Source organism: Euphorbia lathyris, chromosome 10, assembly GCF_963576675.1.
Source record: "Euphorbia lathyris chromosome 10, ddEupLath1.1, whole genome shotgun sequence".
In the NCBI taxonomy this organism is placed as follows: Eukaryota; Viridiplantae; Streptophyta; class Magnoliopsida; order Malpighiales; family Euphorbiaceae; genus Euphorbia; species Euphorbia lathyris.
This window is the reverse complement of record NC_088919.1, coordinates 26,181,915-26,199,780: the sequence shown is the minus strand read 5'-3', so window position 1 is coordinate 26,199,780 and position 17,866 is coordinate 26,181,915. Positions and strand designations below refer to the sequence as shown.

Sequence of the window (17,866 nt, the reverse complement as noted above, 5' to 3'; positions counted from 1 at the left end):
TAGTTAGAATATGCGAAGTCTGGATGTGTTTTTAACAAAATTCGCTAAGTGGTATATAACAAAAAATGGCAAACAACAACGGATTCTAACATTATTTAACAAAAAAATCAGAACATAAATGAATACACCAACAATAATTCAGTGAGATTTATAGAATTAGACATTTTCTCTGCGTTTCCCAATCTTCCGCCTCACGGAACGAGGTTGTCGTTCGTTCTAAAATCGCCCTCTTTCTTCCCTTTTCTCTGTTGTTTGCCTTCTTCCTTGTCTTTTCTCTCACTGTTCACCTTCTTCTACCGTCTATTCGCATTCTTCCTCTTCTTTGCTCTCACTGTTCACCTTCTTCTACCATCGTTCACCTTCTCTCACCGTCGTTCGCCCTAAAATCACCCTCTCATTTTTCCTCTACCGCCGTTCGCTTCCCTTTTCTCTCACCGGAGTAGGAGTTGCTGGAGAACGCCGTCAAACAACAACGGATTTTGCAGGTTAGATCCCTGTGGAAGGAGGAGGAGCCATTTTGGGTGAAGAGGAAACCGTAAGGAAGAGGAAGAGGAAGAGGAAGATGAAAGATTGGGGGTATTATGGAAAAGTCACACAAAAACAGTCTAGATATGTAGTAGGTTGAGTAAATGGGTTAAATATATAAATGGTCTTCCCATTTGACCCATTTTTGTAATTAACCCTAAAAAAAACACAAGGCGAAAAAAATCCAAAAGTTACAAATAAACTTATATGTAAAGTATGATATATAGTATTCCACCATTATATTCATTGGTCATTGAAAATCAAAGTCCTCATCAACCTTTAATTTTGACGATGTATTAGTTTTATTTTTCATACTCTTAATGGATCGATTAAACTTAATTGCGATGCTGGTGGAGTTGTGGCGGAAATAAATGCAGTGTCGGAATAATTGCTCGCAACTCTGAGGGCTTATTGATGGCATCTGCAGGCAGACCGATCAGTGCGTGTATGTCGGTGGAAGAGGCTGAACTAGTGGCTGTGATCGAAGGACTGAAATTTGCTCGTGACTGTTGCTTCAATCCTCGAATCTGATTCTGAGATTGTAATTAAAAAACTTCAAGATGTCTGTACCCCTCAGTCTCCACTCTCCTTCCTTTTTAGTTCTTAATCGAGCTTTCTCATCCTGTTTATTTTCTTTTACACTTAGAACAGGAAATGATGTTGCTCATGCCTTAGCAAAATGGGCAAATGATTTATCTTCCACTATTGTTTTTATGGAAGATTGTTCATCCCAAATCTGGAGTCTTGTATGTAATGAGCGTGACTTAACGTTATCTTGAATAAGATCTCAGTTTTTCATCAAAAAAAAATATAGTATTATAATTTTGTTCTTACCGGTTTCCATTGATAAACTATTTAATAGCATTTTCTTCAATAATTTAGAGAATTCAAACCTTAATATCTTCAATTGAAGAAATTCAATAGAAATAGAAGATGCGTGGACAACTAAAATCGGAAAACGCAAAGGTCTTAAAAATTATAGAAAATCCTTATGTTTCTGAAGGTAATTATTCAATTCTTTTCATATATAGCAATTATTGTGTTATCAATTGTGTTGTTGCTTTATTTTTATAAAATAATAGTTGTTATAGTTTTATCTTTTAGAGTTCAATTTTTTTTTTCTATCGTTACCCAAGTTCCATAGCGAGAGACCCAAGTTTCATACCTCTCGCTACCTTATCTATGTTTCTTTTTTATTTGTTTTTTTTTCAAAATGACTAAAATAAAGATTTTGTATATTTGCATTCTTTTTTAGTATATGTTGCTAGGTGTAATCATTTCGATTGTCAACTCTTACGGCTTTATATGAACTCAACTATTAGATTTAATTGAAGTTAGATTTAATTAGGGTGTTGTTAAACCCAGCCCCAAATTCCCACCCCTAGCCCCGTGAAAGGACGAAAATACCCTTTCATGGATTTTGGGGAGGAAAAAGCTATTTTTTTTTGCTCTCCCGACACGCGGGCGTGTGCCTATCACGCCTCACCTTGTGGTCGGGCGTGATAGCCCCACGCCTCACCGTGTGGTCGGGCGTGATCGCTACACGTCCGACCACACGGTGAGACGTGGGGCTATCACGCCCGACCACAAGGTGAGGCGTGATAGGCACACGCCCGCGTGTCGGGAGAGCAAAAAAAATAGCTAGTCCGCTATTGAATTAAATCCGTAAATACCTGTTACGTAAAAAAAATTAGTCCGCTGTTGAATTAAACCCGTAAAAAAATTAGTCCCCTATTGAATTTAACCCGTAAATACCTGAATTAACAAAATAAAAATTTAACTAAAATTAACAAAATAAAGATTTAGTTAAACTAAATTAAACAAAATAAAATTTACAACGACTAAAATTTACAACATAAAAATTTAGTTAAACTAAATTAAACAAACTAAAAATTAATTAAATTAATTAAAACCCCTCGGGCGTATGAACATCACGGCCGAACCATAGGTCGGGCGTATGAACATCACGCCCGACCTATGGTGCGGGCGTATGAACATCACGCCCGAACCATAGGTCGGGCGTGATAGCCTCACGCTCGAACCACAGGTCGGGCGTGATATTCATGCGCCGGAACCGTAGGTCGGGCGTGATGTTCATACGCCCGACTGCGATTCCGACATTTTTAAAAAATCACCCACAGATTCAATTTTTAAGCTTAAATCAAAAAACAAAAACGGTAAATCTTATTATTTTCGCTTTCCCTTTACGGTTGTTGTTACACTCCATGTTTTGGTTCACAAATTAGTTCGGATTTGATCAAAGAATGTATAGGGTATTTGAGAGGTTTTGTGTTTTTTCAAATTTTAGGTAAAGGGTAATTTGGTCTTTTTATGGGGCTAGGGGTGGGAATTCATGGCTGGGTTTAGTAATCCACTTTAATTAAAGTTAGATTAATTTTTCAAATTCAAAACCTGGTGAATTCCACTAATTTTTTTAATTTGGGTTTACTAATTAATATAGTTTGTATTTTTTATTTTTATACTTTTTGGTAGGAATAGTGAAGGCTTCAATGGAGAAGCCTAATGTATTTCTCTTACCTCTAAGGGACGGGTAATGAATCCGAATCTAATCAATAAGTAAATCAACAGATTTAGACTTACCTCTTCTAGCGCAAATCCGTTGAATAGCAACAGAAGTAATTGATCTTGGCTCTGTATCACCGATCTAGGAGGTTACCACACCAAATGAGTAATCGCCATTGATTCACGAACTAAGAACGAAGCTTAAAGACAAAGGGGGCATGTAGCGGAGAGTCTATCTTATGTTTCTTTACTTAGGGTTTTAGGCTTCATAGCTATCTATTTATAGCTAGGTTAAACCCTAAACCTAATCCTATTTGGATTAGGTTACGGACAGGCCATAAATGGGTCAGTAAATGGGCCAATGCCAATTTACTCCATTTATCCCTACACCTCCCACTTGCGCGCAATGGAAACATATTCCATCACTTTGTCTTGTTCATACGCGCAAATAGTTCATGCGACCGGCATACAATCGAGAACTAAAACACTATATACTCATTGGAGATATACAACTTCTCAAATTACGTGTGTAATTAAGAAATGGTATGCTTTATCCTAGACTTTATATCACATCCACTGTAATTGTCATTATCTCAACAGTTCATCTATATTCACAAGCGTGCACATATGCACAACTATCCGGATTTGCAAAATATAGGACTACTAGATGTGAACGTAATAAAGTCTTTCCCTCTTACTATGTTCTTTCTATAATAATTCATTTTACTTGTCCAGTTGGCCCCTGTCCGAGCTGAATTAGTACCTAGCTTTTGAAAGCATCCTTCCAAAGTAGCCAAAATGAATTACACTTCTTGAACTAGTTAAGGGTATCAAGGATAGCGTTTCGAGAAAAAAACTTGTCTTTCACGTAGAGAGTCTCACGCTAGGAAAAATTGAGATTGTCCTTTTTCCATCTCTTGGTCACAAAGCACACATGGTATGAAAAACATGTGCTATAGTGTTCTAATCCTTTCATCTGAAGAAAGCGCATGTCTATTCTCAAAACAACACCATAAGAAGGTTTCAGTTTCAATGTGTCATACCATCTAACCTTAGTATATCTCATTATAGGACTACATTCGGCTATCTAAGACAAAAGATTTCATTCAAGCAACTATGATTGAAATATGAGATTATAATAATCTTTTATATACATATATTATCCATTCATATGTATATTTCTATCTTGCATGCTAATGAACCTAGATCCATTGTTACTGCAAGACGGCGTTAATTATTGAGCAAGTTCTCGTTTACTCAAAAATTCACCTCATCCTTATCTTTGTCACCACAATTAACAAAATGAGGGTAAACGCTCGTGTGAGTGAGCTGCTACTCTGCTTGACATGCTCAATTGCAAACATTAACATACAATATTTACATATACGTGTATTATATGTGATTCAAAAAAACATTTTATTGAATTTGAAACACGTGTCACAAAAGTTACATCTAATAGAAATATGTTTAGATCCTAAGTAATCCCCGGGACCTAATATGTTTCACAAAAACATCTACCTTGACAGGTTTCGTTAGAGGGTCAGCAACCATGTCATGAGTCGGAACATATTTCATACAGACTTCTTTGCGTGCAACTAATTCTCTAACATAATGATACATGATTTCCATTTTATGGATTTCTTGTTGTGTTTTGGGGCACATCTTTGAGCTTAGAACATGATCTTTGCTCATTGGGCTATCTATGAGTCTACAATCTTGTATATTGAATTACTCAAGAACTTTGTTGATGTAAGTCTCTTGAGACAACATCAATAGTTTCTTTGAGGGATCCCTTATGGTCTTGACCCCAAGGATATATGCAGCTTCTCCCATATTTTCATCTCAAAACTTGAACTTAACCAAGCTTTGGTTTGGTTTACAAAAGTCATATCATTACCTACAATTAGGATATCATCAACATATAATGATAGAATGATAAACTTATTTCCAGAGCGTTTGGTATAGACACAATGGCGTTCTTCAAATTGATTGAAGCCATTCGATGTAGCTCCAGGTTCAACCCTGCCACAATTGCAAGTATGAGCCTTATGGAAGTAAATCTTACAACAGGAGAGAACGTCTCTTCAAAATCTTTCGATACTGCCATCAACCTTCCGCTTAATTTTGAGAACTCATTTATTCCCAATTGCCCTTCTATCCTTGGGCAAATCAACCAATTCCCAAACATGGTTGGCTCGCATGGAAGTCATTTCTTCTTCCATTGCTTTAATCCATTTGTCCTTTTCGGGATATGAGAGAGCTTGTTGAATATTCTTCGGCTCTGCATCATCACAAGGAGTTACTAAAATAGCTGAGCCTTTGACACCAAATCATCGGCGATCAACTTTTTGTCTTTTAGTGCGACGCGGTTCCGAATTCTGGTAGATGAATTTCATGTATTCATCATAATTCGGTATGCTCCCACTAGGACCAAGTTCCATATTTTCATAATAATAGAGAATAGCACTCCCACTTTCATCCGGATCTAGAGTATTTGTAACGTTTTGAGGTACATTGACATGATCTTGTTCCTCGAATTCCTGAGTGATTTGAACATTATCAGGTTTATCAGAAATTCTCCCCCTCGAATCGAGAGGTTTGTTAGGCTCTAATTCCTTATAGAGGGTGATATCTTGGTCGACATCGCCTTGATCAAGTTGCTGATATTCTAACCAAGTCTTAACCAACAACTTGTTTTCAGCTTCTTCAGGGAGGACTATGTGTCTCATCTTGGCATCGGCTTGAGGGGATGTTAATGATAATTATTTAGTTAAACAATAATTTAAATAATTATATCATGTTATCTGTTATCTTATCTGTAGTTAGTTGTAAATAAATTCAAACAATTAGTTAGGATGGGCTAGTTTAAATTCAAATAGGATTTATAACAAATGGGTTGTTGTTTGTATTTATACTTCCAATTATGTGTAAAATACAATCAACAACATAATTGTTGAAAGTTGAGGTAAAAAAGTGTAAGAAATGAAAAAAAGTGTTAGAAAGCAAGTAAAGTGAAGCATGGGAAAGGAGTTTATAGAAGAAGATTGATTATGATAGTAAGTAGTTAGGCAAGAAAGGTTGCGTTTATAGAAGAAGATTGAAGTTAGAAGGTAAAAACATAATTCCCGAATTTGGCGGAAAATAAAAATGGGTAGCAACATATGCATTGCATGGGTTAATACTAGTGTATGTGTATAAGCGATAGATTTGCATGGAATTTAATTTAAAAACAAAATCATAATCATGCACATAGTGAGCATTAATCCTATTATAACATCCAATAAGAGATTATTTCTAGGCACTACCTGTGTGACCATTTCTATCCTTTCCTTATATAGAGTTACCTAATTATGTTAATGTTCAGAGATTATATGATGACTAGCAAGAAAAGGAAGAGAGGAGACAAGGTTTTTAGGTTCAAGACTTTTGCTGAAGATGTTGATGTTGATTTTGATGCTTCTTTTAATCAAAATGTTAAATCACTTGTTCAATTTGGCTATTCTGAAACTAATTTATCAACTGGAATTCCAAGTTGGTCTTTTCAGCTTCAAGTTACCTCCAATCCTCCTTTTCATATCTTGTTGTTTGTCATTGAAGAGCCTATTCAAGCTTCTCTTCAACACCATTGCAACCATTGTTTATATGTTGGTGAAGTCTCTTCTCTCTCTTTCTTTTTCCTCTTCTTCAACATAATATGAAAGATCACAACCATTGTAATCATAATATAAATAGTAGTATTTACGTATCACCGTCTAAATGCTTCATAATCAGTTTGGTTCTCAATCATTGTAGTCATATCATATTCATAGTTTAGCTTAAAACATGCGAGTAGAAATTATTCTATATCCAATAAAACAAAATATATAATTACATTACATTACATGATGTTAGGTATGGTTTAGGTGCGGTGTAATCTTTCTTTTTTCTTTTACATGCATTTTATTTTTGGTTTGTTCTCTAACAACGTTTGGAAATTCTTTGAAAGCTCAGGTTGGGGTCACCATCTAATATGTAATAAAAAGTATCACTTTGTGCTGCCTTCAAAGGACACAGTGATCGCATTTCTCAACTCTGAAGGCAATTTTGATGGGGCAATTTCAATGAAGGGCAAGTTCAATATAGTGGAATTACAAGGTCATATGATGCATGGTGTCTTTCATTCTAATGGCTTCGGTCATTTGTTGTGTGTTAATGGAATGGAAGCTGGTTCCAACTTGTCTGGAAGACAAATCATCGAATTCTGGGACCGTTTATGCATCGGATTACGAGCAAGGTTAACTCTCATCACATACTATGAAATGATATGAAAAGTGAAAGACTAAATTGATCATTTGTCTATATATTGTGTATGTGTGTGATATGATTCTGAATTTGCAGGAAAGTGAGTCTAAATGACATTTCAATGAAGAGAAACATGGAATTGAGGCTTGTAAATGGAATTGCATATGGTGAGCCATGGTTTGGACAATGGGGCTACAAGTTTGAGCGAGGAAGCTACGGTGTAACTGAACCAATGTACCAGAAAGCCATAGGAACAATTCAAGCCATGCCATTATGTATAATAGCACATTATGTCGGTAGTTCAAATCATGATCTTCAAGCCATTGTTTCCAGATATCAAACCATATCCGACTACTCCTTGGCAACATTGGGCGATCTTTTTCGCTTCATGTTCGAGCTCAAAACACGCCTTCCTGAAGAAAATTATGCCAATTCATATGCTACAGGAATAGTGATGGAACCAAGCTGTCGATGGTCTGCCAAGAGAATTGAAATGGCCACTAGAGTCATTGTGGAAGCCTTAAAAACAGCTGACTTAAGATGGGTTTCAAGGCAACAAGTTAGGGATGCTGCTCGGGCGTATATTGGCGACACAGGATTGCTAGATTTTGTACTCAAATCGCTCGGTAACCGAATCGTTGGCAACTATTTAGTCCGCCGGAGCTTGAACCCTGTCACAAAGGTTCTTGAATACTGCTTGGAAGATGTCTCCAATGTATTTCCTACCCAAGAAAGTTTGAGCATTAACAACTCCAAGCTCAAGTGTAGATACAAGATTACAAGGTCTCAAATAATGAAGGATATGTACTACTTTTACAAGTACATTATCAAAGACCAAAGACAGACAATCAACATGGGAATTGTCACTGCACTTCAAGCTGCTGCGAGGATAATTCTCGATACGAAATTCCTCGCGAAAGACTATAATACACAACTGCCTTCTAAAGTTGAACTAGGCCTACAAGGGAAATTGAAAGTTTATTGCACAGTTGTGTTGAAAAACTGCCAATTAGTAACTAACGAAGGAATAAACAAGGCCATGCCTATGCCACCCTTCGAGTGTATAACATTGAAAACCAATGCCACCTTTGATGAGCTGAAGCAACTAGTCGAAATGAACTTCCAAGAGTTGTACTGGGGATTGAGAGGTGTCTCCATCGAGTCTGTGCTGAACTTGAATGCAACAGGAAATGATCGAGTTTTCGGAGTCGTTGAGGCAGATCGGAAAATCATGTTTGAGGGGAGCGGCAGCGGCATATATGAAAATGGTGTTAGTAACAGAGTAATTGATTGCTCTTGTGGAACTAAAGATGATGATAGTGAAAGAATGGTGTCATGTGACATTTGTGAAGTTTGGCAGCATACCAGATGTGTTAGGATACCAAACCATCAGGAAGTTCCTCATATATTTCTCTGCAGCCGCTGTGAGCATGAAATCATAATCTCACCTTCTCTTCCATAGTTCCCTTGTTCTTCTATGGATTCAAGCATTCTAAGGCGCCTCAACTTTACTAATTTTACACATTTAACCCTTAAATCTTTTATTCTACCATGTATAACCAATGTGTTGAACCCTCAATTGCTCAAGTACTCTTTTTAAGTAACAAATTCAATGTGCAAGTTTATGTACATGAAAAAATCACTACAAAATTTAAAGATTTTTTTTTTCTTTTTTGTTTAGGGTTTAGGACAAACTGAAGAAGCTTCAGTGATGGAAAAACATTTATTTCTTGTCAAGTATTTAGCATCACCTACAAGTTGTTCTCCAAATATACCCATTCTCACACTGGAGTACATTATATACACAAATATGCAAATCACAACCAAAAATCCACCAAGAAGAAAAAATTAAACATGGTCAGTGTACTGCTACTATAAAAACTACCATATTGGCTTCTCCTATATTGTGAAACAAGATTTGAGGTTAACAGGCACTTCCAAACTATCATCTACCAGTGTTTTTTGACCGCCTCCCTCTCCGGGATACGATATTCTTCATCGCAAATAGCATCCAACTTCGTGTTCGCAAGTGTCAGTAAAATTCTCCATTTACTCCTACAAAACCACAATCATATACTAGTGTACATCTTTTTCTGATATTCACAAGGTTCCAGTAATGCGTTCGAATTGTCACCAAATGTCACCTGTTCAGCACATAAAATTATCAAATGAGAACAACCAACTCTTTTAAGGATGTTAGAACACAAGTTCCATTGTGAAGTTCTCCCTTTTACTTAGCATGGATCTAAATGTTATGAGAGCTTCTCTTTGTCCCCATGACAGCAAAAACATCTATTTGTTCTTTTTATTTCAAGACTTCTTAAGAACAATGAAGAGCAAAAGGGTAAGTTAGAATTATGCAAAACTTACCATTCACGGTTTTTTCTTCTTTTGACTTAGCCTTGAGGAGGAGAGCCTGGCTCAGAGCCAACAGATGCAAAAGACATTGTCTCTTCTTTAGAAATGGCCACAAAGTTCAGTGGTGCAGTAGACAACCTTCTCATTTCCTTGAAGTATCCATTTTGACGTCCAGAGTACGATCTAGGTGTGAGGAGCTCAGGAGTTGCACCACCAACTGAGTTCCGACGAGGTGTCGGAGTCATGGACCCATTTCCATTTGTACGACAACCATTTGGTTTCCTAAAACTGTTGGTTTTTCGAGGACTGGGTTTAGAACCGTACATGGCTTCCTTCTCTGTTAACAGCAGATCTTGGAGTTTCTTCTGGTCCTGTAAAGAATCAGAAATGTGATTTATATTAGCAGCTACCAGTTTTTAGATTACTAAGGTGCAAAAGAACACATTTTGAAATTATTCTAGATGGCCATTTTTTCCCCCTGAATAATTAACAAAGTACAAGTTGAAAATGAAAATAAAAGCATTTGCCATGTGAAGGAATGCATCAGTAATACATAATCTTTTCTGGTTTACCTTGAATCTCTTTTTCTCTTCTTCTTTCTGTTGTCTGGCAAGTTTATAATCATCCAAGATGGACACTAATCTTACCTGTAAACATATAAAAAAAAATTTGTACAAAATAGAATCGGTAGAACTTTCTGCTACAAATTCTGCAACGAAAATGAACAGCTCACCCCATCATAGAGAAACAACATCTTGTTCTCATGTTCCCATGCAATAGTTTTGTTTATCAGATTGTCAACCATTGCTGGAAAGAGTACAGTATTAGCTCTGAGTGGTACTGTGGACTAAATAATGAACCAAATAATATCATTGGAAGATCAATACCTGGAATTTTGCTAACAGTAACTCGAGCCCGTTCTGCACGTTTAAGGTTAATGTGTGCACCTCTCCCAGCACTATATTTGTTGTTGTCCTGATATTCAAAAAGAAAACTTTTAAGGATGACAAGGTAGATGTTCCAGGTTGCGGCTTCTAACTACTTAATATGATCCATTATTTATCTCAAATTCAACTCCTTGCCATGCTCAGAAATTATGAAGACACGAGTAAGAAAAAAATTCCTTACAACAAATTGCTAATACATTATAATTAATCCATCAACCCATAGTCGTGCACACAAATCAAAACTTGGACTCGTGCATATAGAGACCTAATTACAATCCCAGTCTATCAACATATAGTTTCCAGCTTACTTGATTGTACTCCTCAAGCCAATTTTCCTCCTCACAAACTGCAAGCCACCGATCAATCCTATCCATGACTTCTTTTCGGCTCATAGCTTCCTCTTTAGCTTTGACAATCTGCACTTCAATGTTTGCCAAGAGCTCAGAAGGATCCACTAAACCTGAATAACAACATCAAGGTTTATCATTCAACAATTCCATTATCGAGGAAGCTATATAGGAAACCATAAAAAATTAGATAAAGAAAGATTATTCATACCAGAATCTATCAATGCACTGGATTTCTCAACAGAAGTACTTGTATCAGGTTCAATATGGGTCATTCTGCATATCTCCTCCAGTTCTGATCTCTTTTTTATAACAAGTTCTTTCATTCTGCTAGCTTTCAATTTAGTGAGTCTCTCTACTTCAGCTGATGCCTGTCAAAAATAAATAAATAAATAAAACAAAATAATAACCAAAGCATCTGCTTTCCAATTATCAGAAAAGAACAATTTCAGGGTGCAAAGGAACCTGCTCAATTATCTCTGTTGAAAGAACACCAGGCTCAGTGACTTCTGATTCTGACAATCCAAGAATAGAAGTAATTCTGGAGAAGCTACTTTTTTCTTGTTTTGGTGAGTCCATCAAGTTCCAAAGTTCAAATAGTGATGCCACAATCTCTTTCAGCTGGATTTTAAACAAGATTCTAATTAGCATGCAAAGGAAAATCAACACCAAAACACAGGTTAGAAGCCATTACCTTCTGGATTCGAACTTTTCTTTCTGACTTCAATTTGATAATAGCATGTTCTAGACCTTCCAGGGTGCTGTTGCTAATATTTGTTGATTGTTCTTGGTTTCCTCCATTCAGGCTTGGATGCACATTGCTAACAGTCTGTCCAAAGTCTAACCCGAGCACCCCAGATAGACAGTGCACTTCATTCACACAATCAAAGACCTTATTTAGACGATCAGACTGCAAAAGAAGGAAAATTAATGAAATATCAAATCTATCTTGCTGCCATACTCTGGTTAGATACCAATAACGTGACAAAAATAGCTTACAGGTGCTATTCTAAATTTAGCACATAAAAATATATATAGATATTTTGAAAAGCTTTTAGACACAACAATCAACCAGAGTTTTTAGACCATGCCAACTCATATACAAGGTATTATCAGTGGCATAATGGAAGAAGAGATTAAATCAAACAATTCTCTTTCGCTAAAGGTGTAGCGATTGCAGCAGTCTCCAGGCAGCAATAAAAAGTTTGCACTTCCAGAAAAAAAGTTAGTTGGCATATCAAGAAATGGCACCACTCATTGAGTTACTCATGCCTAGTGGACAATGTATGACATTTACGTTAACCATGTCGGCTGGCCCCTACTTGGATGATGCAACTCTCTGTTGCTTTTAATGCTATTTAAACAGATTAAAATTTGTTGTACCTGACTTAAACTTTAAAAGTTAAACTATTGCTGGAAACTTCAGAATCACTTTATTTCATGATTTGCATACCTTCTCTTTTTGAAGAGTGTGAAGATGCGTTTGATATTCATTAAGCTTTCTTACTGACAAATCATGCTCATCAAGTGAGACAGAAGTCATCCACGCACTGTTTAGATTGTTGTATCCAGAAATCTCCCCAGAGATCTTCTCAATATGTGCCTTTATATCTGCAAATTGCTTCATCCTTTCCTCTCTCTTCATCCTCAGGTCTTCTACTAGTGGTGAAACAGATGCAAGTTTCTCTTTCAAGGAAGGTGCCTTCTTCTCTGTTTGAGTCTACAAATTTAATACCAGGGGTAAAGTGTACATGAGAAATGTATTCAGAGTGAAAATGTGCGATAACAAAACAGAGAAATGTATTCCACCATAAATGCTCTAATGAGAGTAATGTAAATTAATCAATCAAATCTGCAACTGCAACCACTTTACAAGTGTACAGGAGACCTGAGAGTTGTATTTTTATTATTTAATGATAAATTGATAACAACCTGCATTTTATAGCTTAGGAAAGATAATGTTAGCTGACAAGTAGAAACAAAGGACCAAATTAGTGGTATGGCATGTGAAAGCAATTGCGCAAACTGAATAACAGTGACTCTAGTTCAAGTCTCATTGACCGGAAAAGAGTAAAAACCTGTGTAACTGTAGCATCTCTGAGTCCACTTGGGGAGGAAACTGACAACAGTAGATGGCATTTTTAATGCATGTAGATGTAGTTTTATAAAACTAAAGCAATATCCTACATTACCTAAACACAAATAATGATGAAATGGAACAGGATAATCATAGAAGGGAACAAAACAAACGCAACAATCCTGATAATTTATTGCACAGAAAACTCACTGGTGAATGAATATTAAGCTCCCCAAGGGCAGCCATGAGGGTTGCAAGTTCAGCTTCCTTGGCTGCAAGAGACTGATGAAGCCGTGCTTTAGCATTGGCTGCTTCCTCAACCTTTCTCCGATAAACTTCTAAGCATTCTCTCTCCAACTCCAACAGCATTCTGTCTTTATCTGCTTCAGTCTCGCCAATGTCATTCCAAATTTGCTGATCTCATGGAAACAAATTAAGTTCAGTTAAAACAAAAACATGAGTTGGATTCTGTTCCATATTTTGACAGAAAAGTAAAACGTTTTTTAGTACAAGATACATGCAAATTACTTGAAATTCATTCAATAAACGATTTATTTTTCCCCATTAGAGTTTGTAATTATAGACAATAGATTGACTAAATTTCTATTTCACACATATCAAAACTTCACTGCTAATACATTATCAAATTCACTGAGAATACCTCCATTATATACGAGCAATGTATATATAAATTTGCTGCTTTTACATTTGCATAAAAAATGAAATAAGCCTGAAGAGTAATTCCAAGAATCAACTGACCCGAATCTAGAACATGCTAGAACTAACCCAAAATCGAAAGCCAGACTGCATAATTCCACATTCAAACACAAACTGAAAATTCGCAAACACGAATAATCTGACAAAACTAAAAGATAGATACAACTACTAAGCCACAATAGGATAAGAAAAATCACAGCAGCGAAACATGGGACAAATCAAAACAAAACAAAAGGGATTGTTACAAACGTAAAAACAAAGAAACTTTGTTTGTCAATGAAAATTTTCAAGTATGGCGTTAAAAAAAAAATACTGTTTCAACTGATTAAATAATAACAAAAAAAAAAAAGACTTTAATCATTAACAGATGAGTATTAATAATACTAAAAAGAAAACAAAGTGATAGCAGCTATAGAAGAATTATGACATTAATGCAATCTCTTTGACATAGCAAAGCAATGAACTTTCTAAAAAATCCATGATTGGTAGTGTAAAGCAAATTTCCAAGAAGGGAAAAAAGAAGCCTTAGAGAGAAAGGGAAAGACCTGAAGCTCTCTGAGTAAAGTATTGCAAGTAGTGCTTGTACGCATACTGATAGTAGGGCTCCCAATTGCCATCATTTCTGCAATTCTCTCTACAAATTCAAGCAGGAAAGCGAAGAGCTTCTCTTCTTCAAAAGTGGAGATTAAATCCCCAGAAAGCAAAATGAAAAATGGAAAAACAGAAGAAAGCAAATGGATTTAGGCTAAAAAGTCAAAAAGAAAGCAAAGAAATAAGAGACATTTCTTAGCTTCCTCCTCAGATCTGAAACCTCAAATAAAACCAACCCTCTTCCCACTCTCTCTCTTAATTATTCGGCAAAATTAGAATTAAAAAACGAAGGAAAAGAAAAGAGCAAGAGACAGGTTAAGAGGGTAAAGTTGTTGAAGATCAAATGATTGGCAATTGAAGGAAGAGAAAGGAGAAAAGATTAAGTTAAAAAGAAAAGAGCACAACAAAAACAGAGGACCCCCCACCCCAACCAAACTAGAGAGAGAAACTGAGAAAGGAACTTCTTTTGAAAAAAAGCTTAAAATGGTAGCTAGCAACTGACAGAAGAAAAGGATCTGCGCACATTAAGCATCCAAAAAATTCATTTCATTTTCTAGGGTTTCTTCTCTGTTTACAGAGCAAATCAGTGGGACTACAGAGCACACTCCATAATCTAAATACTAAAGTATATATATGTATTTATTTTTATTGATTTTAATCAAAATACACAGACAACTAGCGTGGTTTACACGCACTCAACACTCTGCACTGCTTCATAGTATATAAGAAAGAAGGCGCGTGGAATTTCGTGTTACTCAACTGATTTTGATTTACAGACTCAAGTAGCTGTCTTCTTCCTTCGTGAAGCTGAACAAAGAGAAATTCTTTAATTTATTCAATTATTTTCTTTTTCTGGTACAATTAAAATTCAATTCATTTTTAACCAACATGATGTGATGATGTGTTTATTATTTTACTTTTCTAAGAAATTAAATATTTTATGATTGGTCATTGACCTTGTTTGAATGTTGGCATATGCATACTCGGAATTTATGGAATATCATTAATAATTAAAAGAAAATTTCTAAAATAATTTACTTATGTTTATAAAATACACAATTTCCATAAAAGAAAATTCAGTTGTGAGGGCTCCATTAATGCACCCTAGGTGGATAGGATCTATAATCTATTTGCAAAGAACTTGAAAACATATGATTTCACTTTCATCCCATCTACAATATTTAGTTCACGACTAATTGTATAAATTATTTGATAAAACTTAGTGGATTACTAATATGCTTAAGACAAGCAAGTTGGCAGATTAGCAGTCCCCGTCTCCTTTGGAAAGAAGGCAACCTATTTCATTTCTTTTTTCAATCTCCTAGACTAACGCTAGCCAGCTGATCCAATTGCAGCAGTTCCAAGCCGAAGTCCTAAAGGCATCTCGTGCTAGTGCAACTTCTACCCATAAGGAGTACTGCCCCCCGGCGCTAAGATATCCATTTTTTTCCTTTGTCGTATCAAAAGAAAAATCTTTCATCTTACGGTATAATAGTTGTTTGTATAAAATAACAAATAATAACATAGTAAATCTTTTATTTGCGTTTACATGGTATGGTTTTAATTAATTATAAACTAATTAATCTATATTTTATCTAATAAAATGTAATCGACATAGTCGAATCTCAAATTGTCTTGACTTATCTCGGGTCTGACTTTAATCCAAATGAGCCTATAACTCAAATCTCATTATAATCAATAGCTTCAGAATTAATATAACCATTATATTTATTATGATCTTACTCTAATTTGATTTGGTCAAACTTTCTATACATCAGATCTTGTAGGCTCATTCAGTTCTGGTAATGAACCTGAATCCATCCTTCGGTTCACAAATCATAAGTGAAATCTAGCAAAACACTATGATTATCCAAATTGAATGAAATCTCGTACAAATGTAATAAGAACCTAATATCAATATTATGGGGTTTCTAATGGATAGCAATGTTTAACACGAGGCATGGTCCTGTCACCCTCATCTATTGCTAAAGCATTTCTTAATTCCCACTGAACTGATAACTTTCAAATGAGCAGTAATCCTACTGTCCCATTTGGGATTGATTGTACATTTCTCAGCTTCACCAATCAAGCAGATGGTGATGTCCTCCCTCACATGGGAAAACAGTAACCCCCTCACTTCACTCATGGTCCTCATCATGATTAAGAACATACATGGTTAACCCACACTTGGCATCAATTTACTGGCGCGTTAGGCGATAACAAGATTATATTATGTCTTATCTAGGTTCCATAGTTATTTCAGGTCTTAGGAACCCACTACAAGTGTTACATGAGCTACACATATGCCACGAGACCATGTAGTGTTCTCATAAGCAGGTCATTCCAGTGCTTACTATTTCATAAGTGCATATGCCCTTGGTCTAACATCCCATGTTTGTGACTGGTGAAACACCATCACAACCAAGGCACATACTAATCTTTTGTTCATTATCGTTTCCACGATAATAACAAATTATGGACACTTTAATATACTATTTAATCGCACCATGGTTTCACTTGTCCTTGTCCCAACTTCCAAACATGTGCAGATCAATATATTAGGATACTCTATTAAGTAAAATTTGCACAAGATAAAATGAATTAACTAGATTATACCTTTTATTAATAATAATCAATTTTACAACATCTAAGGACTAAGCCATACCATTTAAAAAAAGACTAGGGCATACACTAACAATCTCCCACTTGCACTAGTTGTAACTAGGCATAGTCCTAATCCCTACAGGTCTAGTATGATCGCCATAATGAACCTGAGGTAGCTTATTGGTCAATGGATATGTGATATTGTCTTTTGATGCAAGCCAAAGTAGTTTCACATATCCTTTATCGATGATTTCTTGAATGAGATGGAACTTCCTGAGTACATGTTTCGTTCTTTGGTGTGTGACAGCGGCTATTTGGCTTCTGTGATAGCCCCCGTGTTTTCACAAAAGATGTCAACCAGGTCTAGGATAAATGGAACGACTCATAAATTTGCGATAAACTTCTTCAACCAAACAACTTCCTTTGGTGCATTCGATGCAGCAATATACTCAGCCTTTGTCATAGAATATGCAATTGTACTCTACTTTGAGCTCTTCCAGCTAATAGCACCTCCGTGCAATAAGAACACACACCCAGACTGCGATTTAGATTCAATGGGGTCAAATTTTTTTTTTATAAGAATGGGGTCAAATTGAAAGCTAGCATTAATGTATCAAAATACATATAACTCTTCCTGACCTCCATATACTAAGAAGATATCTTTAGTCCTTTTTATGTACTTTAGGTGACTTTCCACTTTGGTGTATGGCCGGTTAAAATGACCAGTCAACTCAAAGTCAACGTGTCAACTCATTATTTTTTTTATCTTAGCCATTTATAGACGGGGACCCACACTTAGTGTAATTACAAAAATACTCTTATTCTTAAATGAAAAACATTTCTCTCCATCTTTCCCTTTCTCTCTATATCTTTCCTTTTTTCTGAAATAATTTCTC

The 17,866-nt window shown here is 35.9% G+C and overlaps 2 protein-coding genes across 2 annotated transcripts; one reads left to right on the top strand and one right to left on the bottom strand.

Moving 5' to 3' along the window:
• Positions 1–6,422: 6,422 nt before the first annotated feature.
• Positions 6,423–8,917, top strand: LOC136208059 (PHD finger protein MALE STERILITY 1). Its single transcript, XM_065998896.1, has 3 exons — positions 6,423–6,696; positions 7,039–7,321; positions 7,426–8,917. The coding sequence occupies exons 1-3, from the start codon at positions 6,423–6,425 to the stop codon at positions 8,789–8,791; spliced, it is 1,923 nt and encodes a 640-aa protein (XP_065854968.1). The 3' UTR covers positions 8,792–8,917.
• A 121-nt stretch (positions 8,918–9,038) lies between these two features.
• Positions 9,039–15,082, bottom strand: LOC136208710 (65-kDa microtubule-associated protein 6-like). The gene is made up of 12 exons (XM_065999829.1): positions 14,321–15,082; positions 13,269–13,472; positions 12,435–12,701; positions 11,676–11,891; positions 11,447–11,602; positions 11,193–11,352; positions 10,943–11,094; positions 10,575–10,662; positions 10,421–10,494; positions 10,260–10,334; positions 9,700–10,058; positions 9,039–9,473 (listed from the first exon to the last, which is right to left on the bottom strand). The coding sequence occupies exons 1-11, from the start codon at positions 14,393–14,395 to the stop codon at positions 9,726–9,728; spliced, it is 1,800 nt and encodes a 599-aa protein (XP_065855901.1). The 5' UTR covers positions 14,396–15,082; the 3' UTR covers positions 9,039–9,473; positions 9,700–9,725.
• Between the last annotated feature and the right edge of the window lie 2,784 nt (positions 15,083–17,866).

What these genes read in the sequence shown, in the direction of transcription:
- LOC136208059 (XM_065998896.1), top strand. Translation starts at nt 6,423, where the DNA reads ATGACTAGCAAGAAAAGGAAGAGAGGAGACAAGGTTTTTAGGTTCAAG. An exon ending in CAACCATTGTTTATATGTTG is followed by an intron (nt 6,697 to 7,038) that starts GTGAAGTCTCTT and finishes TTGAAAGCTCAG; the next exon opens with GTTGGGGTCACCATCTAATA. An exon ending in TGCATCGGATTACGAGCAAG is followed by an intron (nt 7,322 to 7,425) that starts GTTAACTCTCAT and finishes CTGAATTTGCAG; the next exon opens with GAAAGTGAGTCTAAATGACA.
- LOC136208710 (XM_065999829.1), bottom strand. Translation starts at nt 14,395, where the DNA reads ATGATGGCAATTGGGAGCCCTACTATCAGTATGCGTACAAGCACTACT. An exon ending in GGCTTGAGGAGTACAATCAA is followed by an intron (nt 10,663 to 10,942) that starts GTAAGCTGGAAA and finishes TTTGAATATCAG; the next exon opens with GACAACAACAAATATAGTGC. An exon ending in TGTTGTTTCTCTATGATGGG is followed by an intron (nt 10,335 to 10,420) that starts GTGAGCTGTTCA and finishes ATATGTTTACAG; the next exon opens with GTAAGATTAGTGTCCATCTT.